Genomic DNA, 25,241 nt, shown 5'->3' with positions numbered 1-25,241 from the left:
AGGCTCCTATGTTGAATTTTTTTTTTTTTTTTTTAATGAAAGAAAGGGCTTTGGTGTTTTAGTTTCCATGCTGTTTAGTAAGTGACTGATCAGTAGACAGGTGCCCTTGTGAGCAGGCTGTCATTTAGTCATCCGACAAATACTTACAATGTACCCACCATGTGCCAGGCACTGTGCTAGGCCCAGGGGATATGGTCATGACCAAAACGCACATAAATTCCTGCCTTCGTGGAGTTGACATTTTGCTGGGGAGAAGACAGTTCTGACATATGTCATGTGGCAGATGGCTGGGCATTGTGATGGAAAGAGACAGAGAAAGATGAGACAGAGTTGAGAGGATTGCAGTTTGAGGAAGATGGCCAGGGAAGGCAGAAGGAGGTAAGGGATGGAGCCAAGGGTATGTCTGGGGAAATCCTGTGTGATCCACCCTGTAGAGGTTCTAGTAGGAAAAGAAAAACAAAACATGGACTCAGTGCATGGTGTTTGCTCCAAGGCTTTTTCTGTAAAGTTAATTGATTAAGTTCTAGACTCTGTGCCCTATTGTTGGTGCCAAGATGACTTTTCCAAAACTGGGATAGGGTTGTTCTTTTTCTCTTTCTCCCCCTCCTCCTTTTAATGTTACCAGTCCCTGAGGCACAGGCAGACTGGGAGACCCCTCCCCAAATCCCACACTCCCATCTCAGTTCTGTCCTGTGGATGGGAGGAACAGCCACACCTTCCCCACCCCCCAGGTCCAGAGAAACCAGTGCAGGGAAATAGTAAGAGAGAGAATCCCAGTGTCCCCCGCTGGGCCATGCTGTCACCCTGGATCTGCTCTGTTCAAGGAAAAGAGAGAGGGAGGTCCTGAGCCAGGTTATGTAGGCTCCCAAGCCAAGCTCCTCTGGGCATCTCTCTCTCAGGCTGGAGCCCAATTCAGCGTCCCCCTCTCTGTGCTAATGTACCCACTGGAAACCCAAGAGTCCACTCGACTCTTCCCTCTCACCGCTCCCCCTCCCCAACCCCAGCAGCCCGTCAGTTTCACCTCCAAAGACCTCCAGTCCATCCAGTTCCCCATCACCACTGTCACGGCTGTCCAAAGCAGCCATTTCAGATTTCAGTGACCGACAGCCACCCAGTCCCCACTTCTGCTCTTGCCATTTTTCCAGTTTTCTCCACCAAGGATCCAGAATGACCTTGTGCAAACTTAAGTTGGATGCACTCACCTCTTTATGCTGTTCTTTGGATCAAGGCCCAGCTACCTGCTGGGCCCTGGACAGTCATATTACTTTCCTGTTGCTCCTGAAACTAGTTACCATAAACTTGTGTGACTCCCAACAACCCAGATTCCTTCTCTTCCAGTTCTGGAGGTCAGATGTCTGCAATGAGTTTACTGGATTAAGTTCAAGGTGTCAGCAGGGCTGTGTGCCTTCCAGAGGCTCCAGGAGAGAATCTGTCTCTTGCCTTTGCCAGCTCCTGGAGGCCCCCTGCATCCCTTGGCTTGTGGCCCCTTCCTCTGTCTTCAGTCAGCAGCGTAGCATTTTCAGTCTCTCTCTTGGACCCTAACACTCTCTCCCCTCCCTCTTTCACTTATAAGGAACATTGTGACTCGTTTGGGCCCACCTGGTTCATCCCAGGTAACCTCTCTCAGAATCCTGAATGTAAGCACTTTTGCATAAGTCCCTTTTACCACGTAGGCTACAGTCACCATGCAGGTGACAGTCACAGTTTCCAAGGGTTAGGATGTGGACATCTTGAGGATCACGCCGGTCCAGCCCTTGCCAGCCTCTGCAACAGCACATTGCGTTCCCCTGGCCGCACCAGCCGCCTGGGACTCCTCAAACCCCAGGGCCTTTTGCACTTGCTCCCCCCACCCCTGACACTTTCCCACACACTTTACCTCCTCAATGCCAGTTCCCTTTCAGGTTCAGCTTAACTGCCACTGCCTCAGGGACTCCTCCTCTGATAGCCTCCAACGTCAGACTGGGCGGGGCCCCCCAGTCCTGTCTTATAGCTCCCTGACTCCTCCTCTAGGATTGTCAGGTGGTTCCGAAGGAGACTAGAGTGCTTGGGGCCCAGGGCACTGCCAACTGACCACGTGACTGTGGGACAGTTACTTCCATTCGGGGCCTTCCCTGGTGGCTCAGGGTAAAGAATCTGCCTGCCAAGCAGGAGACACAGGTTCAATCCCTGGATTGGGAAGATCCCCTGGAGAAGGAAACGGCAACCCCCTCCGCAGTATTCTTGCCTGGAGAATCCCACGGACAAAGGAGCCTGGCGGGCTACAGGCCATAGGGTCGCAAAGAGTTGGACAAGACCGAAGCAACTTGGCACACACACACGAGGTCCCCATCCAGCCTGGGTGGAACTTGGTGTCTCAGCCCCTGCCTCCTCACCTGCTTCCCGCTGACTTTGCCCCTTCTCCTCCTGGCTGAGCAGATCCGGGTGAAGCCCGACAAGACTGGTGTGGTCACGGATGGCGTGAAGCATTCCATGAACCCCTTCTGTGAGATCGCCGTGGAGGAGGCTGTGCGGCTCAAGGAGAAGAAGTTGGTGAAGGAAATCATTGCCGTCAGCTGCGGGCCTGCCCAGTGCCAGGTGCTCTGGGCCTGTGGAGGGGCTGGGGCCCCACGTCCTGCGTCAGAGGGAGGAAGGGCCAGGGGCTGGACCCCCGGGTCTGAGGGAGGAGGGGCTGGGGGCCTGTGTTCCTGGGTCCCCCTCAGGCTAGAAGCCAAGTCAAGCCCCTTCTTTGCCCGGCAGGAGACAATCCGTACCGCTCTGGCCATGGGTGCGGACCGGGGCATCCACGTGGAGGTGCCTGCTGCAGAAGCGAATCACCTGGGTCCCCTGCAGGTGGCTCGGGTCCTGGCCAAGCTGGCAGAGAAGGAGAAGGTGGACCTGGTGCTGCTGGGAAAGCAGGTAGGTGGCAGAGTCATGATTCAAACTGGCTGAAGCCAAAAAGCAAACTTATTAGTTCATGTAAGGGACGGGGGAGCCTGGTGGGCTGCAGTCTATGGGGTCACACAGAGGCGGACACGACTGAAGCAGCTTAGCAGCAGCAGCAGCAAGGAAGCTTCAGGCACAACTTGACCCACATGCTATACAGTCTGTAACTCTGTGTTGGCTTTACTCTCTAGCTCCAGGCTCACATCCCAGCAGCCTGAGAGCCCCAGCAGAAAGACAGGAACCTCTATTATAAGGACTCCAGCAAAACTTTCAGAGCTGACTCTTCATTGGTCCAGCTGGAGTCACGTGCCCATCCTTGAATTAATCACTGGGGTCAGAGATAAAGTGTTCCCACTGGCCCAGATGCCATCCATGTGGTTGCTCTGTGTGACCAGAACAGGTATGCCTAGAGTGACACCACTGGAATATTAGAGAAGGGGCAAAGACATACCAGGGCCCCTCACGTGCTCCTCAAAAAGTGACTGCCTCTCTCGGGGCCTAAGTGAGGGGATGGGAGCATTGTGGACCAGGAGTCAGCAAATTGGTCCATGGCCACCACTGATTTTATAAATAAAGTTTTACTGAAATGCTACCACATTTGTTTATGTAGACACCTATTGTCTATGGCTGCTTGTCCTCTATAGGAGCAAAGCTGAGTGATCGTAAAAGTGTTTATATTTTTTACCTGGCCTGTTATAGAAACGTCTGCCAGCCTCCTTTCTAGAACAAAAGCCCAAATGGTACCTGAGAAACCCCATCATTGTACAATCTTCTCTCTTCTCCACTCAGGCCATCGATGATGACTGTAACCAGACAGGGCAGATGACAGCTGGATTTCTCGACTGGCCACAGGTGAGGCCAGAGTGGGGACCATCTGCTCAAGGCCAGGCCTGGGGGCTCAGACACAGCCACCCAATCTCTGCCCTTCTGGAGGGAGGCAGGCGTGAAGCTGGACACCTGCTCCAGTGGGCAGAAGTGGGGTCGCATATGCAAGACTCCAGGCCTCCTCTGGGCCTTCACATGCCCCTTCCCCATCCTGCTGCCCCTCAGCCACACCCAGCTCAGCCCTGCCCCAGGGCCTTTGCACCTGCTATTCCCTCAGCCTGGAACAGGGTTCTCTCAGATCACCTCAAGGCTTTTCACTTACCTCCAGGTTTCTCCTCAGGTTTCATCTCTTCAGAGAGGCCTGTCTTGCCCACAATCTATGAAATACGTCCCCTCTCTAACCCCATGAGCCCCATTCCTGCCTAACTGAAATGCAAATGACAGGAGTCATTTAAAATTTTTCACAGCCACTTTCAAAAAGTAAAAAAGGCCAAATTTATTTCAATCTTATTTTAGTTCACATAATATATCAAAAATATTATTTTAACATGTCACAGAGAAAAAATATTGGGCTATTTTACATTCTTTTGGTTTTTGGTATGAGGTTTTTGAAATCCAATGTGTATTTTATATTTACAGAGTATTTCAATTCAGATTCTCAGTTTCTATCAGAAATATTTAGATTCCTAAAACTCATTGTTGAAAAAGTAGATTCACATGCCCAAGTTGTTCCAAACAGGCTTAAATAACCATCAAATATCCTGCACATATATAAAGTGAACTTTGATATGTGTTACACATATATTACACACCCGGGAAACCATCCCCACAATTATGATAATGGATCTTGCTTATTGGTTTTAAAATTTAAGTTAACGAAATAAAATGAAAAATTCCATCCACACCTCAGTGGAACTAACCACATTTCACGTGCTCGGAAGCCACCTGTGGCCAGTGGCCACTGTGTGTTTACTTGGTTACTGGCGGTCTTCACTGCGGGATAAATGCCCCCAAAGCTGGAACCTTATCAGTTGTGTTCATGGTATATATCCAAGAGCAGGCTCATGGGACATTCCGGGTGAGACCTGAAAGATCTGTCCAGTGAATAAGTGACACAATAGAGAGAACAGAGGGGTTAGACAGAGGGTGTAGGTCACATCTGGAAATGGTGATTCAGGACTGAAGGACCCAAGAGCCTTGGGCCAGAGGGTGGGCACTATGTGAAGAAGGTGGGGCCCCAGAGGATGTTTTGAGGATCCAGGTACACTTGAGGTTCTGTTGTCAAGAGGCCTCAGAGGAGCTCTTGGGGACAGAAAGATGGGAAAATGAGCCATGACACGAGCCTTGAACCAGCCTGGACATCTTTTTGAGCCTCTCTCTGCCTCAGTTTTCCTCATCTGTAAAGTGGGATAATAGCACTTCCCTCATAGAGTTCCTAGGAGTATCTGATGACTTGATACATTTCAATCACTTGGAACAGTGTCCCATACTCAACACGTGTTCATTATCATTAAGAAAGGGAGATCCAGTGGGTAGGTTTAGGATATTAGGAACTATATACCCTGAGTCCCAAGAAAGACACCCTTCCCTGGATTTTTGAGATCCCTCTATGACTTCCTTAGTTAACCTCCCCTGTGTCCCCCCACGCTGTCCCTCCCCAGGGCACATTCGCCTCCCAGGTGACACTGGAAGGGGACAAGATCAAAGTGGAACGGGAGATTGATGGGGGCCTGGAGACTCTGCGCCTGAAGCTGCCTGCCGTGGTGACCGCTGACCTGCGGCTCAATGAGCCCCGCTATGCAACATTGCCCAATATCATGGTGAGTACTTGGCAGAGGGGCCACTGAGGGGCTGGGAAGGGGTGGGTGCTGCAGGCCCCATGCCTTACTGGTGGTCAGGTGGGAGGAGAGCAGACCCAAGGGACGTCTCCAAAGGAAGGGGCCACCTGGTGAGTCTGGCTGACAGAGGGTTCAGTTCAGTTCAGTTCAGTCACTCAGTCATGTCCGACTCTTTGCGACCCCATGAATTGCAGCATGCCAGGCCTCCCTGTCCATCACCAACTCCCGGAGTTCACTCAAACTCATGTCCATCGAGTCGGTGATGCCATCCAGCCATCTCATCCTCTGTCGTCCCCTCTTCCTCCTGCCCCCAATCCCTCCCAGCATCAGAGTCTTTTCCAGTGAGTCAACTCTTCGCATGAGGTGGCCAAAGTACTGGAGTTTCAGCTTTAGCATCATTCCTTCCAAAGAACACTGAGGACTGATCTCCTTTAGGATGGACTAGTTGGATCTCCTTGCAGTCCAAGGGACTCTCAAGAGTCTTCTCCAACACCACAGTTCAAAAGCATCAATTCTTCGGCTCTCAGCTTTCTTCACAGTCCAACTCTCACATCCATACATGACCACTGAAAAAACCATAGCCTTGACTAGAAGGACCTTTGTTGGCAAAGTAATGTCTGCAATCTTGATTCCAGCTTGTGCTTCTTCCAGCCCAGCGTTTCTCATGATGTACTCTGCATATAAGTTAAATAAGCAGGGTGACAATATACAGCCTTGACACACTCCTTTCCTGATTTGGAACCAGTCTGTTCCATGTCCGGTTCTAACTGTTGCTTTCTGACCTGTATACAGGTTTCTCAAGAGGCAGGTCAGGTGGTCTGGTATTCCCATCTCTTTCAGAATTTTCCACAGTTTATTGTGATCCACACAGTCAAAGGCTTTGGCATAGTCAATAAAGCACAAGTAGATGTTTTTCTGGAGCTCTCTTGCTTTTTCCATGATCCAGCGGGTGTTGGCAATTTGATCTCTGCTTCCTCTGCCTTTTCTAAAACCAGCTTGAACATCTGGAAGCTCACGGTTCACGTATTGCTGAAGCCTGGCTTGGAGAATTTTGAGCATTACTTTACTAGCGTGTGAGATGAGTGCAATTGTGCGGTAGTTTGAGCATTCTTTGGCATTGCCTTTCTTTGGGATTGGAATGAAAACTGACCTTTTCCAGTCCTGTGGCCACTGCTGAGTTTTCCAGATTTGCTGGCATATTGAGTGCAGCCCTTTCACAGCATCATCTTTCAGGATTTGAAATAGCTCAACTGGAATTCCTTCACCTCCACTAGCTTTGTTCGTAGTGACGCTTTCTAAGGCCCACTTGACTTCACATTCCAGGATGTCTGGCTCTAGGTGAGTGATCACACCATCGTGATTATCTGGGTAGTGGAGATCTTTTTTGTACAGTTCTTCTGTGTATTCTTGCCACCTCTTCTTAATATCTTCTGCTTCTGTTAGATTCATACCATTTCTGTCCTTTATCAAGCCCATCTTTGCATGAAATGTTCCCTTGGTATCTCTAATTTTCTTGAAGAGATCTCTAGTCTTTCCCATTCTGTTGTTTTCCTCTATTTCTTTGCATTGATCACTGAGGAAGGCTTTCTTATCTCTTCTTGCTATTCTTTGGAACTCTGCATTCAGATGCTTATATCTTTCCTTTTCTCCTTTGCTTTTCGCTTCTCTTCTTTTCACAGCTATTTGTAAGGCCTCCCCAGACAGCCATTTTGCTTTTTGCATTTCTTTTCCATGGGGATGGTCTTGATCCCTGTCTCCTGTACAGTGTCACGAACCTCAGTCCATAGTTCATCAGGCACTCTATCTATCAGATCTAGTCCCTTAAATCTATTTCCCACTTCCACTGTATAATCATAAGGAGTTTGATTCAGGTCATACCTGAATGGTCTAGTGGTTTTCCCTACTTTCTTCAATTTAAGTCTCAATTTGGCAATAAGGAGTTCATGATCTGAGCCACAGTCAGCTCCTGGTCTTGTTTTTGCTGACTGTATAGAGCTTCTCCATCTTTGGCTGCAAAGAATATAATCAATCTGATTTCGGTATTGACCATCTGGTGATGTCCATGTGTAGAGTCTTCTCTTGTGTTGTTGGACGAGGGTGTTTGCTATAACCAGTGTGTTCTCTTGGCAATACTCTATTAGCCTTTGCCCTGCTTCATTCCGTATTCCAAGGCCAAATTTGCCTGTTACTCCAGGTGTTTCTTGACTTCCTACTTTTGCATTCCAGTCCCCTATAATGAAAAGGACATCTTTTTTGGGTGTTAGTTCTAAAAGGTCTTGTAGGTCTTCATAGAACCATTCAACTTCAGCTTCTTCAGTGTTACTGGTTGGAGCATAGACTTGGATTACTGTGATATTGAATGGTTTGCCTTGGAAACGAACAGAGATCATTCTGTCATTTTTGAGATTGCATCCAAGTACTGCATTTCTTTGTTGACCATGATGGATACTCCATTTCTTCTAAGGGATTCCTGCCCTTTGACAGAGGGTTCACTGAATCATTTCTGCCAATAGTGAGAGTTCCAGGAGAGGGTACTGTTTTTGTGAATGGGGCAGGTTTTCTGGTCACCTCAGCCAACAGAAAGGCTTCACTGGCCAATAGGAAGGGTTACCCGTCATTCCAACATATGGGAAAAGTTAATTGTGTAATCTTAGCCAATTAGATCATCTTGGTTCATCAGGGAGGGCTCCACTGGTAATCATTACCTTTACAGGAAAGAATCATTTAGGCCATCTAGGCCTAACTAGGAAGAGTTCATGGGGTCTCTTGGCAAACATGGTGAAATCACTGTTCATCTAAATTCTAGCATGGGTTCATTCTGTCATCTCAGCCAATAGGAAGAGTTCAGTGTATCATCTCAGCCAATAGGGAGGGTTTAGTGTGTTGTCTCAGCCAATATGGAGAACATCGTGGGCCATCTCAGCCAATAGGGAGAGTTCATTGTGTTTTTTCATCCAAACAGGAGAATTTAGCATGTCATTTCAAGTCATAAGGAGCATTCAGTTTGTCATTTATCCAACAAGGAAAGTTCATTGAGTCATCATAGCCAATGGGTGAGTTCAGTGAGTTATCTCAGCCAATAGGAAGGTATCAATGTGTCATCCCAGCCACTAGGGAAGGTTCAGTGAGTCATCTCAGCCAATAGGATTTTAATGTGTCTTCCCAGCCAATAAGAAGTGTTTAGTAGGTCATTTCATCTAACAGGGAGGGTTCACTGAGTCATCCCAACAAGGAGAGTACAATTGGTCATCTTGGCCAAAGGTCCATTGAGTTATTATTGCCAGAGGATGACTTTTCCAGCCCTTTCCAGCCAGTGAAGGACTTCCCACGGTGGTTAACTAAAGGGGGGCTTCCACAATAAGAGGGCTCTCCAGGGCACCCCATCCAGCAGGAATTGTCCACACGAAGTGTGGCCCTGTAAGAGGTCACATGTGCCCTGGCCAGTGGGCAGATCCAAAAGGGTTCAGCCAATGGGAGTGGTTCTGCAGGTGTGGCTCGCATGGAAAGGGGCTGCAAGAGGGTGGGCAGGGGCTGGGGCAGCTCTGTGAAATCGTGGCCTCTCGAGCGCAGAAAGCCAAGAAGAAGAAGATCGAGGTGATTAAGGCAGGGGACCTGGGCGTGGACCTGACCTCCAAGCTCTCCGTGATTAGCGTGGAAGACCCGCCCCAGCGCACAGCCGGTGTCAAGGTGGAGACCACAGAGGACCTGGTGGCCAAACTGAAGGAGATTGGGCGCATCTGAGCCCCTTCCCTGAAACCCAGCAATAAAGCCGTGACTCTTCCGACGTCTGTCTCCATTAACTCATTCCCCAGGAATCCATTCTTTGATTCATTCAACGAACATTTACTCAAGTCTCCCATGTACCAGGTCCTGTGCTGGGCGACACTGGGGACCCAAGTGAGTCATGTCAGGTCCGTGCCTATGAGGACCTTCTGTGTTGAAGGAGGGACAGACATGGGTGCCCGGCCTTTGCTGAGACTTGGGACACAAGAGGGAATGATGCCAGAAGCTCTGGTCCTGGTTGGGCAGACAGACAAGCAACAGACAATCCAAACCTAGGGTGGGTATGAAGAGCTGGGCCCTGGAGTCAGAGACAGTGATTTTAGAGCCTCACTCTCATACTTACCAGTTGTGAGATCTTGAGTGAGTTACTTCCTGTCTCTGATGTTCAGTTTCTTCATGTGGAAGATTGAAACAGGAAGAGCTTGGTACAGTGGTTAAGGGCCTGGTTAACCCAGGTTCAGCTCCCAGCCTGGCCAGTCCCTGGCTCTGGGAGGACCTTTGGCAGACTCCTATTCTCTGAGCCTGGGGTTCTTCCTCCATCAAGTGGAGTCAGTAATGATACCTGTTTTCTGCTTGTTTGTTATGGTATAAGGAGCGTGCTAAGTTGCTTCAGTATTGTCTGACTCTTTGCAACCCCATGGACTGTAGCCCGCCAGGCTTCTCTGTCCATGAGATTTCCCAAGCAAGAATACTAGAGTGGGTTGCCATGCCCTCCTCCAGGGGATCTCAACCCAGGGATTGAACCCAAGTCTCCTGCATTGCAGGCGGATTCTTTGCCACTGAGACACCAGGGAAACCCATCACAGCATAGCAAACCTCTCTAAAACTTGGTGATGTAAACCTACAATTACTTTGCTCATAAATCTGAGGTTTGGGCAGGGTTTGGCAGGGACAGCTTGCCTCTTCACGCAGCATCTGTTTGGGTGGCTCTAATGGGAAGTCCTAGATGCCCAGTCACATGCCTGGCAAGCTGGCTGGGGCTGTTGACTTGAGCTGGCTGTTGGCCAGGGGCCACGATACCTCTCCATGAGGGTGATTGAGCTTCCTCTCAGCACGGCAGCTGGGTCCCAAGAGGGAGTGCCCCACAGTACAGAGAGTGGACAGTGCCAGTCTCTCAAGGCCTAGATGCAGAAACGCACAGGGCTACTTGTGCTGTACCCCCTCTTGGTCCAACAGTCCCAGAGCCCACCCAGATCCAAGGAAACAGGGCATATACCCTATTTCTTAATAGAAGAAGTGTGGCATTTTTTGCCATTTTAAAGCTACAAAACCTACCCCATGGGATTTTGAAGGGTTAATTACAATAGCACCTTCAGAACCATACCTGATACTCAGAAAATGCTCACTCTGTATTATGACCGTTATTATCATCAGCATGGGGTTGGGGGGAAGCTCTCAGGAGGAGTGAGCAGCCTGACTGTCACAGACGAAGCTCTTCCTTCTGCCTGGGCAACCTCCAGCAGGTCCCTTGACATCTCTGAGCCACAGTATCCTGGTTCATAAACACTCAGCTCATAGAGCATTTAGAAGGGGCTCTGGCCAATAATGCCAGAGAAGCATTTTGCACAGTTCCTGGTCCATGATAAGTGGGTAATTATTATTTTGGTTCCTAATAAGGTGAGACTTGAAGGACAAGTTGTGGTTTAGCTAGGTGGGAGGGGGTGGGGGAGTGAGCCAGAACATTCCAGGCAGAGGAAACTGTCCTGGCCAAGGCTGGGAGGGGAGAGATGGGCTGAAGAATGGCGGGGTGTTCAAAGAGTAAGTGCTGGAGGGGAAAAGGAGTGGGTGGCTGTATGTGATGCAGGACCTGGATGTTCGGATAAGGAACTTGGTTGTCTTCCCAGGGCAGGTGCTGGGGAGCCTTAGAGGGCTGTGAGGGTTGGCCGGGGTGGGGGAGCAGCTCTGGGGTTAGAAAGACTCTTGGACCATCTGGGGATCCATGGCCTGGAGGGAGGAAGCTAGGCAAGGGGATAGAGAGAGGAGTCAGGGCCTGTGCTGGGGTCATGCCAGTAGAAAGAGAGGAAGGGATGGAGCAGAGAGATTCAGGGGGCCAAGGGGGTGGTATGGGATCTGGAGATTGACAGCAGTGAGGGGAAGAGAGGCAGGAGAAAGGCTTCCAGCATCCCTCTAGAAGGTGTAGCTGATTGGAGATGGAGAATGCCTGAGGGTGGGGTTAGAGGAAAGATCCTAAGTTTAGTGGGACAGAGGGTGTATGACGTTCTAGGGGTCAAGGAGACACAGCTCTGGGTCTCAGGAGATTTGATTGGGTGGAAGACAGCCACTCAAAACAGCCCTGAGGGCAAAAAGGGACCATGGAGAGCAGAGGAGGAGCAGGATCACACAGGAGTATTTGAGGCCTGGCAGGACAGAGTGGACCGGAGGCCAGGAGGCTGCAGAGGAACAAGACCACAGCCATTAAGAGGCGGGGCTCTCTGAAAGCACACCTCACCCTCCTCCAGGCAGTCTTCCTGGCTTCACCTCCCCTGCTCCTCTCCACAAGCTTGCTACTAAGTTTCCAGCTGGGACTCCACTCTCACCATCCCCCCCCCCCCACTCCCAACCCTGGGCAAGTGGGGAGTGCAGGGGTCAGGTTAGGCACCCCGCCCCAAGCTGGGACCAGCTGATGAGGACAAATTGGGTGGGGTCGGTGGCTCAGCCACCAGATCCGGGTGGGGGATCCTGGCACCTCCCACTACATCTGTCTTTCTTCCCCACCCAGGAAGCTACCAGTCCTGTCAGACTTGTCCAACCCCAGAGGGATCAGTGCAGGCCCTGGGTCTTGCTCCAGTATCCTCGCGGGTGCGGCCAGCACCATGGACACCTCACGGGCTCTGCGGCTCCTCCTGCTCCTGGGTAAGCCCCCGGCTCAGCCGATTCCCCACCAGCCCCCTTTTCTGCAGCCCAGTAACACCCTCCCCTTCTCTCCTCTGCAGCCTCCGGAGTAGAGGTCCTCACCTTCCAAGCCTCTTCTGAAATTCAGAGAACCAGTCTCTCCTCAGACCTAGAAAGCTCTTCCCAGGGCCCTGGTGCGAAAATTCCCTCCAACAATCTCCCGAGCTGGAAATTCCCAGATCAGACGGCAGGCTCAAAAGTCTCCACGGATACCCCACTTTCCAAATGGTCTCCCAAGGGGCTGAATTTGAACGATTCCTTTGGGTCCAATATTTCTGCTCAGAGTGAAAATCTGAATCTGGAACCCTTCTCTGGAATCCCCAGTTCCAATGTATCTCCTGACACCTTGGGTTCGCAAGTTGCTGCCCCAAGCAGGGAGCCTTCCTTGTCTGTTAGGACCCCAGCTTCCAGCATTTCTGCTCACTTCCCTGATACTAAAGTCTCTGTGGAGGCCCCAGCTTCAAAATACTCCTCTAAGGACGGGGATCTTGAGTTCCCTGCCCAGAGCCTGGGTTCTAAAGTGTCCTCAGAGACCCATGCAGGGACAAGCTTCCCCCTGCAGGCGGGGGAGCCTCTTGCAGTCCTGGTGGGAACCACCATCCAGCTCCGGCTGGTTCCAGTCCCCAGCCCTGGCTCCCCACCCCCTCTGGTGGTTTGGCGCCGAGGTTCCAAGGTATTAGCAGCAGGGAGCCTGGGGCCAGGGGCCCCTCTGACTAGCCTAGACCCCACTTATCGAGACCGCCTACGATTTGACCAGGCCCGAGGGGGCCTGGAGCTCACCTCTGCTCAGCTGAAGGATGCTGGGGTCTACACAGTGGAGGTCATCCGGGCCGGGGTCTCACGGCAGATCCAGGAGTTCACGGTGGGTGTGTATGGTAAGTGGGCTCTTTGTTCCAGATTGCTGACTGCAGGGGCCTGCTGGTGGGCAGGTTACTGCTGTTCTGCGGCTGTGTCCTCCCCAGAGCAAGGGGTTCCTAGACAAGGGAGAGGACTCCTGGGTTGGGAAGAGGCAGAAGAGGAGCTGGGGGTCAAGGCCGATGCTTGAGGGAAGTTGGACCTGGGGACCAAAACTCCTGGGGGCACTGACTCCTGAGTCCTGGAGAGGAGAGAGCTGGGGACTCAGTCTGCGAGAAAAGGATTCCTGGGGCTAAGAGGAGGGCTAAGACGGGGACTCAGCTGGGCCAGATCCTGGGTGTAAGAGGTGGCAGGGACTGGGTCTCAGACCTAAGGGCAGCAGGGGCTGAGAGCCTAGTCCTGAGCCCATGCCCCCTCCCCCAGAGCCCCTGCCCGAGCTGTCCATGCAGCCCAAGGCTCCGGAGACCCAGGAAGGAGCAGCAGAGCTCAGGCTGCGCTGCATGGGGTGGGGCCCGGGTCGCGGGGAGCTAAGCTGGACTCGGGACGGACGCGCCCTGGATACAGTGGAGTCTGCGGGAGCGGAGCCACCGCGGATCCGCGCAGAGGGTGACCAGCTTCTCATCGCACGTCCGGTGCGCAGCGACCACGCCCGGTACACCTGCCGCGTCCACAGCCCCTTCGGCCACACAGAGGCCGCGGCCAACGTCAGTGTTTTTTGTGAGTGGGGGTAAGCCTCCGGTCGGGGACACGGATCTGAGGGCTCAGGCTCCTGGAGTCCCTAGGGAGGATGTCTAGTCTTCGTAAATCCTGGGGCGGCCCCAGATGACCCCGACCTTCGCGGTTTCAACCCCCTTCCTCTGCCTAGATGGCCCGGATCTGCCGGTCATCACTGTCTCCTCGAACCGCGATGCCAACCCCGCCCTGTATGTCACCGCGGGCAGCAACGTGACCCTGAGCTGCACCGCCGCCTGTCGGCCACTGGCCGACATCACCTGGAGTCTGGCCGACCCCGCCGAGGCCGCCGTGCCCACCGGCTCGCGCCTCCTGCTGCCCGCGGTCCGGCCCGGCCACGCCGGCGCCTACGCCTGTATCGCCAGGAACCCGCGCACCGGCAGCCGCCGCCGCTCGCTGCTCAACCTCACGGTGGCTGGTGAGTGCGGCTGGGCAGGATGCAGGGGCGGGGCCACCAAGGAGGGGCCGGGATGCCCGGGAGAAGAGGCGGTACCAGCGAGCGTCTGGGACTCCTGGAGGGGGCGGGGCCAGCGTGGAGGGGCGGGGCCGACAGGGAGGGGCGGAGATCACTGTAGAGGAACAGGGATGCCCAGGAGAAGGCGAGGAGCAAGGATGGCGAGAAGGGCCTGGGTCAGCCCTGAGAGGGCGGGGACTCCTGGGCAAGGGGCAATCTCAACAAATCAAGCAGCGGACGTAAATCGCAAAAGACCCTGATGCTGGGAAAGGTTGAAAGTAGGAGGAGAAGGGGGCAACAGAGGATGAGATGGTTGGATAGCATCACTGACTCAATGGACCTGAGTTTGAACAAACTCCAGGAGATAGTAAAAGACAGGAAAGTCTGGTGAGCCGCGGTCCATGTGCCCGCAAAGAGTCGGACACGACTGAACGACTGAACAACAAAGTAAATGACAAAAAGTAGTACTCTTGCCTGGAAAATCCCATGGACAGAGGAGCTTGGTAGGCTGCAGTCCATGGGGTCGCTAAGAGTCAGACACTACTGAGCGACTTCACTTTCACTTTTCACTTTAATGCATTGGAGAAGGAAATGGCAACCCACTCCAGTGTTCTTGCTTGGAGAATCCCAGGGACAGGGGAGCCTGGTGGGCTGCCGTCTGTGGGGTCGCACAGAGTCAGACACGACTGAAGTGACTTAGCAGCAGTAGCAGCAGCAGGAGATAGGAAAGGGCCTAAGTTGCTTGGGCCAGTAACTGGAATCAGGAAAAGAAAGAAGTTACCTGGGAAAGGGGACGGAGTCACAGAGGAAGGGGCGGATTCATTCTAGAAAGGGACAGGGTCATCTTAGAAATGGGGCAGGGCCCAGTAGGAAGGGCAGGGGTGTCAACAAAAGGGAAGGGGTCAATAAGAAGAGGCTACTCTTGGAGTAATCAAAGAGGGGACCGAGACCCTGGTGGAAGGCGTGGAGCTAGAAAAGGGGGCAGGGCTACGAGCGGAAGGAAAAGAATCAGAGTGGAGATGAAGCTTCCTTAGGAAATCGGGGACAGGCAGTGGGGCTGTCCACTTAGCCCTGGACTTGCCGGAAAGCGAGAGGGGTTTACACGAGAATGGGCGGTGTCAGTGCCCACGAGACGGGGTCAGGTGAAGAAGAGTAAAGGGGCTGGGGGGGAACGGACACAGAGCTGACTGACCCCTTGATCTCTCCCTTTCCTCCACAGATTTGCCCCCCGGGTCCCCTCAGTGCTCTGTCGAAGGGGTTCCTGGGGATCGCAGCCTCCGCTTCCGCTGCTCGTGGCCCGGCGGGGCCCCTGCCGCCTCCCTGAAGTTCCAGGGTCTCCCCGAAGGCGTCCAGGAGGGACTGGGGTCCTCTGTGCTCCAGGCAATGGTCCCCGCCCACCCCCGGCTCAGCGGCGTCCCCGTCACCTGCCTTGCTCGCCACCTGGTGACCACGCGCACGTGCACTGTCATCCCGGGTGAGAGCCTGTAGGATTTCCTTACTGTTTCCCTCGAGGAGGAGCTGGTACTGCTTTGCTCCTTCAGGACTCAAGGGAGGGGGATTTCCTCTGTTTTTAACCCTACAGATGTTCGGAGGTTTTCTCTATACCTCAAGCAGGGGCCGGTCCAAAATTTCTTTCCTGGACCCACCAAGAGAACTGACAGTTTCCCAAGTATTCAGAGCAACAAATGGTTGAGAATAATATGACCTGGTCTGCTGCACGTACTTCATAAGTCCTCGTTAAGGAAATCAGACGAATGAATGAGGGAGAGAGTGAAAGGGCAGATCTTCCTCTTGTGGCTAAGGTGCCCTATTAGATTCACCAAAGGGCGCAGGACTCCTTCTTTGACTTTCTTGCTCGGGTTTCTTCCGCCTACAGAGGCCCCCCGAGAGGTCCTGCTTCACCCAATCGTAGAGGAGACACGGTCCGGAGAGGCAGAGGTAGCGCTGCAGGCGTCTGGCTGTCCCCCACCTTCCAGAGCATCCTGGGCCAGGGAAGGGCGGCCCCTAGCCCCAGGAGGCGGGGGACGCCTGCAGCTCACCGAGGATGGGCGGAGACTTCTCATTGGCAACTTCAGCCTGGACTGGGACCTGGGAAATTACTCCGTGTTGTGCAGTGGGGCGCTGGGTGCTGGGGTCGACAAGATCACCCTCATTGGTGAGTCCCACCTTTTCCCAGAACCTCTCTTCTCTGAAACCCAGGAGACTGGGATTCCAGCCAGTTCCTCCCTCAGACCTAGGGCTCCAGACCCCCAGCCCCTCCTCCCTCAGACACAGAAATCTTTGTCCTGGGCCTCCTCCAACCCCAGACCCTAGGACTCCCACCCCCAGATCCCTGATCCCTCAGGGAATTCTGGACCTCAGTCACTTTTTCCAGGGAACCCTCAGACCCTTGCTCCCTCAGACCCAAGAGTCCAGGCCCCCATTCTCTTCCTTTCTTAGATCCAGGAGTTGGGGTCTCCAGACCCTCTGCTCCTAGGACTTAGGTGTCTAGGTCTGTGACCCTGTTCCTCTCCCTCTTGGACCGGTGAATCCAGCTTCCACCTTGACCCCCTGCCTCACCCCTCCAGGACCATCCATCTCCTCGTGGAGGCTGCAGAGAACCCGGGATGCAGCAGTGCTGACTTGGGATGTGGAGCGCGGAGCCCTGGTCAGCCGTTTCCAGATCCAGGCACGGGTGGAGGCCCCTGACCTGGGCAGAGCCATCGCCTCGGACTGGGTCTCCCTGCTCATCCTGGGGCCTCGGGAGCGTTCAGCTGTGGTGCCCCTCCCTCTTCAGAATCCCAGGACCTGGGTCTTTCGTATCCTGCCCACCCTGGGGGGCCAGCCAGGGACGCCCTCCCAAAGCCAGATCTACCGGGTCGGTGAGTTGGAGCCTTTCTCCTGGACTTCCCCCTCTTAAGTCTCTTTAGTTGGATCTTCCTTCTTTCTCTGCATTAGTTTCCTGGGGTTGCCGTAATTAGATACCTTGAACTGTGTGGCTAGAAACAACAGAAATGTATTCTCTGCCAACTCTGGAAGCCAGGAGTCTGTGCAGGGTCACGCTGCGTCTGAGACTGTTGAGTTGTTTTTTGTTTTTGTTTTTCGTGTACTGTGTGTTCCTTGTGGTGCACGGGCTTCTCTTGTGGAAACTGGGCTCCAGAGCGTGTGCGCTTTTCTTTAGTTGTGACCCATGGAGCTTAGCTGCTTGTGGCCTGTAGGATCTTAGCTCCCCTGACCAGGGATCGAACTGCACATCCCATCTGAATAAGGCAGATTCTTTTTTTTGACTGCACTGGGGCTTCATTGCAGCCCACGGGCTTAGTTACCCCAAAGCACATTGTCTTAGTTCCCCCAATGAGGGAGCTAACCCACATCCCATGCATTGTAGGCAAATTCTTAACCGCAGGACCCCAGGGAAGTCCCTGCCTCCGAGATTCTGCGAAGAATCCTCACTTGCCTCCTTCTAGCTTCTGATAAAGCGAAAGTGAAAGTCGCTCAGTCGTGTCTGACTCTTTGCAACCCCATGGGCTATATACTCCATGGAATTCTCCAGGCTAGAATACTGGAGTGGGTAGCTGTTCCCTTCTCCAGGGGATCTTCCCAATGCAGGGATCAAACCCGGGTCTCCCGTATTGCAGGCAGATTCTTTACCAGCTGAACCACCAGGGAAGCCCTCTGTCTTCTGATAGTGACTGTCAATCCTTGGCATTACTCCAGCCTCTGCCTTCAGCCTCTCACAGTCTCCTCCTCCTCCCTGTATGTGTCTCTGTCTTCCTATAAGGACACAAGTCATATCCGATGAGGACCTACCCTAATGATCTTATCTTGACTTGATTGGTTGAATTGTGCTCCCCCCTGCAAAAGATACAGTAGCCCCTTTATCCTTGGTTTTGATTTCCGAGGTTTCAGTTACCAGGGGTCAGCCGTGGTCTGAAAATATTAAATGGAAAATCTCAGATATAAACGATTTATAATAGGTTTCTCAAGAGGCAGGTCAGGTGGTCTGGTATTCCCATCTCTTTCAGAATTTTCCACAGTTTATTGTGATCCACACAGTCAAAGGCTTTGGCATAGTCAATAAAGCAGAAATAGATGTTTTTCTGGAACTCTCTTGCTTTTTCAATGATCCAGCAGGTTTTGGCAATTTGATCTCTGGTTCCTCTGCCTTTTCTAAATCCAGCTTGAACCATGGAAGTTCACGGTTCACGTATTGCTGAAGCCTGGCTTGGAAAATTTTGAGCATTATTTTTACTAGCGTGTGAGATGAGTGCAATTGTGCGGTAGTTTGAGCATTCTTTGGCATTGCCTTTCTTTGGGATTGGAATGAAAACTGACCTTATCCAGTCCTGTGGCTACTGCTGAGTTTTCCAAATTTGCTGGCATATCGAATGCAGCACTTTCACAGCATCATCTTTCAGGATTTGAAATAGCTCAACTGGAATTCCTTCACCTCCACTAGCTTTGTTCGTAGTGATGCTTTCTAAGGCCCACTTGACTTCACATTCCAGGATATCTCACTCTAGGTGAGTGATCACACCATCGTGATTATCTGGGTAGTGGAGATCTTTTTTGTACAGTTCTTCTGTGTATTCTTGCCACCTCTTCTTAATATCTTCTGCTTCTGTTAGGTCCATACCATTTCTGTCCTTTATCAAGCCCATCTTTGCATGAAATGTTCTCTTGGTATCTCTAATTTTCTTGAAGAGATCTCTAGTCTTTCCCATTCTGTTGTTTTCCTCTATTTCTTTGCATTGATCACTGAGGAAGGCTTTCTTATCTCTCCTTGCTATTCTTTGGAACTCTGCATTCAGATGCTTATATCTTTCCTTTTCTCCTTTGCTTTTCGCTTCTCTTCTTTTCACAGCTATTTGTAAGACCTTCCCAGACAGCCATTTTGCTTTTTTGCATTTCTTTCCATGGGGATGGTCTTGATCCCTGTCTCCTGTACAATGTCATGAACCTCATTCCATAGTTCATCAGGCACTCTATCTATCAGATCTAGTCCCTTAAATCTATTTCTCACTTCCACTGTATAATCATAAGGAATTTGATTTAGGTCATACCTGCATAATCTAGTGGTTTTCCCTACTTTCTTCAATTTAAGTCTGAATTTGGCAATAAGGAGTTCATGATCTGAGCCACAGTCAGCTCCCAGTCTTATTTTTACTGACTGTATAGAGCTTCTCCATCTTTGGCTGCAAAGAATATAATCAATCTGATTTCAGTGTTGACCCTCTGGTGATGTCCATGTGTAGAGTCTTCTCTTGTGTTGTTGGACGAGGGTGTTTGCTATAACCAGTGTGTTCTCTTGGCAATACTCTATTAGCCTTTGCCCTGCTTCATTCCGTATTCCAAGGCCAAATTTGCCTGTTACCCCAGGTGTTTCTTGGATTCTGAAAGAGATGGGAATACCAGACCACCTGACCTGCCTCTTGAGAAACCTATATGCAGGTCAGGAAGCAACAGTTAGAACTGGACATGGAACAACAGACTGGTTCCAAATAGGAAAAGGAGTCAAGGCTGTATATCGTCACCCTGCTTATTTAACTTATATGCAGAATACATCATGAGAAACACTGGGCTGGAAGAAGCACAAGCTGGAATCAAGATTGTCGGGAGAAATATCAATAACCTCAGATATGCAGATGACACCACCCTTATGGCAGAAAGTGAAGAGGAACTAAAAAGCCTCTTGATGAAAGTGAAAGAGGAGAGTGAAAAATTTGGCTTAAAGCTCAACATTCAGAAAACAAATATCATGGCATCTGGTCCCATCACTTCACGGGAAATAGATGGGGAAACAGTGGAAACAGTGTCAGACTTTATCTTTTTGGGCTCCAGAATCACTGCAGATGGTGACTGCAGCCATGAAATTAAAAGACACTTACTCTTGGAAGGAAAGTTATGACCAACCTAGATAGCATATTCAAAAGCAGAAATATTACTTCGCCAACAAAGGTCCGTCTAGTCAAGGCTATGGTTTTTCCAGTGGTCATGTATGGATGTGAGAGTTGGACTGTGAAGAAAGCTGAGCACCAAAGAATTGATGCTTTTGAACTGTGGTGTTGGAGAAGACTCTTGAGAGTCCCTTGGACTGCAAGGAGATCCAACCAGTCCATTCTAAAGGAGATCAGTCCTGGGTGTTCTTTGGAAGGACTGATGCTAAAGCTGAAACTCCAGTACATTGGCCACCTCATGGGAAGAGTTGACTCACTGGAAAAGACCCTGATGCTGGGAGGGATTGGGGGCAGAAGGAGAAGGGGACAACAGAGGATGAGATAGCTGGATGGCATCACCGACTCGATGGACATGAGTTTGAGTGAACTCTGGGAGTTGGTGATGGACAGGGAGGCCTGGCGTGCTGCAATTCATGGGGTCGCAAAGAGTTGGACATGACTGAATGACTGAACTGAGCTGAAGTTTTAAATTGCATGCCTGAGTAGCGCGATGAGATCTCACACCGTCCACTCCATCTCACCTGGGAAGTGAGTCATCCCTTTGTCCAGCATATCTTGCCTGTTAGTTACTTTGAAACTGTTCCAGTTGTCAGATCAACTGTCATGGTATGTCAGGGCTTGTGTTCAAGAAACCCTTATTTCACTTATTAATGACCCCAAAGGGCCCAAGTAGTGATGCTAGGGGAAATGTAGATACATAGGTCCCTGTGTGACCTTATTTGGAAATGAAGTCTTTGCGTATCATCTTGACTTGATTACATCTGCAAAGACTGAATTTCCAAGTAAAGTCACATTCACAGGTACTATATCTTTTGGGGGACGAGACAATTAGTAACACTCTCCAACTTCCTTTTCAAAATTTTTATTGATTTTAGTGAGCTGCATTGGTCTTAGTTGCAACACATGGGACCTTCATTGCATTGTGCAGGATCTTTCGTGGCAACGAGTACTGTCTAGCTGTGAAGCTCGGGGGTTTCAGTAGTTGCGAATATTCCCACTTCTAAGTACTGGATGCGTCCTTCCTTAGCTCTCTTCTCCACCTATATTTCTCCCCAATGTGGCCTTTCCACTCTCACTGCCTTAAATATCATCAATACTCAGATGACGCTCAAATGTCTGATCTCCAGCCCAGACCTCTGAACTCCAGACTTGAAAAGCCACCTCCCTACTTGACATCTTCACTTTTAATGTCCAACTGACGTTTCAGACTTTACATGTCCAAAATAGACCTCTTGATATTTCTCTAGACTCTACCCTGCCCACCCCTCTCCTGTCAACTCCCCAGTCTTTCTATCCTGGAAAATGGTACTACCCACATGCTGACATCACCTGTAACATCCCAAATATCTCCAGAGTCCCATAATTTCCTTCCAAAATGCTTTTTTTTTTTTTTTAGTTTTAAATTTTTTATTTTTTAAACTATGAAAGTATGATAATACATTTACAGGAGACTTGGAAAATACAGAACAAAGTTACACGTAGTTCAACTATATATTGCAATTATTTTTTAAGTAGATAAATTAAGATATTTAGCTGTACTTTCAATATCACACTCAAAAATTATAGCATGTATAGACAGAAAAGTAGAAGGATATAGTAGATCTGAAAAGCACTATGAGCCAATCCAACATAATTAAAATTTATACAATTTTCACACAAGAGCAGGGTACAAATTCTATTCCAAGATGCTTTCTTAATCATCTGCTTCTTTCCATCTTCACTTCTACACTCTGGTCAGACACCACAGTCCTCTCTTGACTGCAGTAGCCATTTTCCTGGTGTCTTTATGCCCCTTCTTGCCAGCCTACAATCCATCCTCCAAGTAGATGCCAAAGTTACACTAATCAGACCATGTTGCTGCTGCCTTGCTTAAAAAGCCTTTCATGCCCAGGCTCTGGCCCCTCTTATTCCCTCTAACCTCAACCCTTACCTCTTCCACCTTCATTCCATATCCTCCACCCACACTGGCCTTCATTGAACACAGATAACTCTTTCCTGCTTCTGAGTCTTTGCATGTTCTGTTCCCTCTGCTTGGAACACCCTTGTCCCCCTGTTTAGCATGCCTGGCTCCCTATTCCCCAGGTCTCTGCTCAAATGTTACTTCCTTGAGGACCTTCCCTCACCAACTTTTCTAAATGTCACCTCCTCTTCCATTATTTCTATCATTTGTTGTTGTTCAGTGGCTAAGTCGTGTCTGAGGCAACAGCATGGACTGCAGCATGCCAGACTCCCATCCTTTACTATCCCTAGGAGTTTGCTCAAGTTCATGTCCATTGCATTGGTTGATGCCATCCATCCATCTCATCCTCTGCCACCCCCTTCTCCTTTTGCCTTCAGTCTTTACCAGCATCAGGGTCTTTCCCGAAGAGTAGGTTCTTCGCAGCAGGTGGTCAAAATATTAGCACTTCAGCTTCAGCAGCAGTCCTTCCAATGCATATTCAGTGTTGATTTCCTTTAGGGTTGACTGGTTTGATCTCCTTGAAGTGCAGGGGACTCTCAAGAATCTTCTCTAGCACAATTTAGAAGCATCAATCCTTGGCAGTCAACCTTCTTTCTGGTCCAATTCTCACATCTGTACATGACAACTAGAAAAACCAGAGCTTTGACTGTAGGGACCTTTGCCAGCAAAGTGATGTGTCTGCTTTTGCTCCTGAAAGCAGAGACATCAAAAGCAAATTTCTCTCATAGCACATTTATTTTTTCTTCTGAACACAATCTGTAATTATGTTATCTATTTCCCCATTCATTTCTGATTTCCCTCCTAATATTAATATCAACCCACAGGATAGTGGGTATCTTGGTTTGCTCACCAATGGATCTGCACCACCTGACAGAATGCCAGACACACCACAGTCATTCAGGAAACGTTTAATGAACTGAGGTGTAAGGGGTCTCAGATTCCTTGGTTCTGACGAGCGGAGGGTTGAGGCAGAAGGCTCTGGAAACAGGTCTGGCTTTGGTTCCATTCCCCTTATTACCTTTCTCTTGGTTTCTTCCAGGTCCCACCCTGGGCCCCGGGGCCATCGCTGGCATCGTTCTGGGGTCCCTACTAGGCCTGGCACTCCTGGCAGCTCTTCTCCTCCTGTGCATCTGCTGTCTGTGCCGCTTTCGAAGTAAGTGGGGAACCCACCCCTGAAAAGAGTCCCACTGGTTCAGCCTCTGAACCAATCAGCAGCAGTTACCTCCAGTCCATCTAATCCACCTTCAGCCCAGCTTCCTTTGCCATTGACTGAATGGGCATGTGGGTACAGCCAATCAAGTATTCCTATTTCTCTTCCTCTTCCCTTTCCCAGGAGAGGCGCATAAGAAAAAGAAGCAACCCGGCACATGGACCCCTGTAGTCCCCCAACCGGAAAAGAAGGTGCAGAGCGTGACCCCAGTGCACACCCCACAGCCTCTGCCACTCAAAGTACCGCTGGAGAACCCTAGTCCAATCAGGGCCCACCCAGTGAGTATGGGTGCCCCAGGGTCCTGGAATGGGGGTGGAAATGTTTGTGTTTTAGTCAGGCAGAGGAGATGGTCAGAATTCTCTTCCTCCAGCTTTTTTTGTTGATTCAGAAAGTTGATAGATTTTCCCCCTCTTTTTTTTTTTGATACACAGAAGTTGGACAGGACTTTCCATCATATATATATATATATGCATGAAATTCCAGTTTCCCCAAAATGCCTTCATTCATTTCCATAAAAATTGGGAAAGCTTTCATTTTCTCTCTTAAGTGGGATAGAACATCTCTTCCCCATAAAATTTGAGTTGTTGCATGCCTTATTTCTCCCAAGGGTGACTAGACCTTTTTCCCCCCTTGCAAATGGAGGGAACTCATCTACTTTTGGAATGGTGCGAGCTAGCGCTGGGAAAGGGTGAGTTATGTCACATCCAGGGTAACTCTTGTGGTTGTTCCCCGTCCCTCTTCTCTCTTCTAGGCCACCGGCATGCCTCCAGGTGGGGGCCCCAAAACCGTTCGGGCAGCTACACAGGTGTGAGCCAGGGGAGTGGCTCGCTTTGTGCAGGACTTTGGGGGCGGAACTTCCTGTTTCGCCTTCGTAGCAGTCAGGGACTTCCTATCCCACTGTGACTGACGGTTTGACCTGGAAAGTGGGACTTCCCGTCTCCCTCTCTCAGCGCCCAGGAAGATTCTCCCTGTATTCATGCAACTAAGGAGATGGGGCTCCACGGCTGGGAGAGACTCCTGCTAACCGAACAGTGTGGTTTGTACAGCCTTCAAGCGGGCAAGGGTCTGTGCGGCCGGGAGCTGGAGAGGGTGCCCTGCCTCATTCTCTGGAAAGGTCTTCCTATATTGATGTTTGCCTCTTCCAGGCTACGCCACATCCAGTTCCCAGAATCTTCATCTTAAATCAGATCACATACCTCTTCTCTTTAAGCCCTTCTAGGGCTGCCCGTTGCCCTTCAGATATTATCCAAGCTCCTCATTGGGACCTTTGTTGAAGCTTTGTGGTTTGGCCTCTGTTGGCCTCTCTAACCTCCCCTTCCAGAAATTTCACCCCTGCTTCTCTTCTCCACACTTTAGTTTGCCTCCAGGCCTTTGCTTCTAGAGTTTACTGCACTTGGAGCAGGATTCTTTGCTCTGCATTGTTAATATTTCAAGTATAAAGAGAACTGTTACCATCTTAGAGGACCCCTCTCTAACCCATGACCCAAACCTGCCTTGGCTATGAATTGAGTCCTAGAGGCTCTGAACTTCCTGCTTCTTGTATGTAAATATGTAATTACTTGTTTAACCTCTGACTTCCTCTCTAAACTGAGAGTTATACGAAGGTAGAGACCATGTCATTATCACCAGCATTTAACACAGAGTTTGGCCCAAAAACATCCTTAAGTATTTGTCATCTGATCAAATGTCTGGGGCCAGTGAAATTCAGGGCTTGCTACTGCTCTCCTGAGCAGGATGACTTCCTTTTCCAATTGAGTTTCTCACTGGAAATGTAAGGAGTGCATCAATGAAGATTATTTTTGCTGTAAGTAATAAAGTAAATGATGGAAAGAAA

The 25,241-nt window shown here is 50.4% G+C and overlaps 2 protein-coding genes across 4 annotated transcripts in view; both read left to right on the top strand.

Annotated features, from left to right (window-relative positions):
* ETFB (electron transfer flavoprotein subunit beta) overlaps nt 1-9,369 on the top strand; it is a 12,675-nt gene extending 3,306 nt beyond the window's left edge. Inside the window, exons 2-7 of one of the 2 annotated variants that reach the window (XR_006546084.1) lie at nt 2,416-2,574; nt 2,737-2,895; nt 3,712-3,774; nt 5,409-5,567; nt 8,548-8,638; nt 9,156-9,369. Coding sequence is in view for 1 of the 2 variants with exons in the window: in XM_006065899.3 (XP_006065961.2) it covers nt 2,416-2,574; nt 2,737-2,895; nt 3,712-3,774; nt 5,409-5,567; nt 9,156-9,326 (711 nt within the window). In the remaining variant the exon portion in view is untranslated. The remainder of the gene's footprint in view (nt 1-2,415; nt 2,575-2,736; nt 2,896-3,711; nt 3,775-5,408; nt 5,568-8,547; nt 8,639-9,155) is intronic. The other variant, XM_006065899.3, reaches the window with a different exon arrangement.
* On the top strand, nt 9,351-25,241 carry VSIG10L (V-set and immunoglobulin domain containing 10 like). 2 transcript variants are annotated; one of them, XM_006065898.3, is made up of 11 exons: nt 9,351-9,482; nt 12,088-12,221; nt 12,302-13,135; nt 13,539-13,832; nt 13,981-14,265; nt 15,521-15,775; nt 16,178-16,456; nt 16,869-17,162; nt 23,237-23,350; nt 23,531-23,685; nt 24,159-25,241. In XM_006065898.3, exons 2-11 carry the CDS (start codon nt 12,182-12,184, stop codon nt 24,216-24,218), a joined length of 2,610 nt encoding a protein of 869 aa, XP_006065960.3. In that variant the 5' UTR covers nt 9,351-9,482; nt 12,088-12,181; the 3' UTR covers nt 24,219-25,241. The 2 variants fall into 2 exon arrangements, with proteins under 2 accessions (XP_006065960.3, XP_006065959.3); XM_006065897.3 differs by having other exon boundaries at nt 9,367-9,496.

This window comes from Bubalus bubalis, chromosome 18 (assembly GCF_019923935.1).
Source record: "Bubalus bubalis isolate 160015118507 breed Murrah chromosome 18, NDDB_SH_1, whole genome shotgun sequence".
Taxonomy (NCBI): domain Eukaryota; kingdom Metazoa; phylum Chordata; class Mammalia; order Artiodactyla; family Bovidae; genus Bubalus; species Bubalus bubalis.
This window is presented reverse-complemented; position numbering and strand designations above follow the sequence as displayed.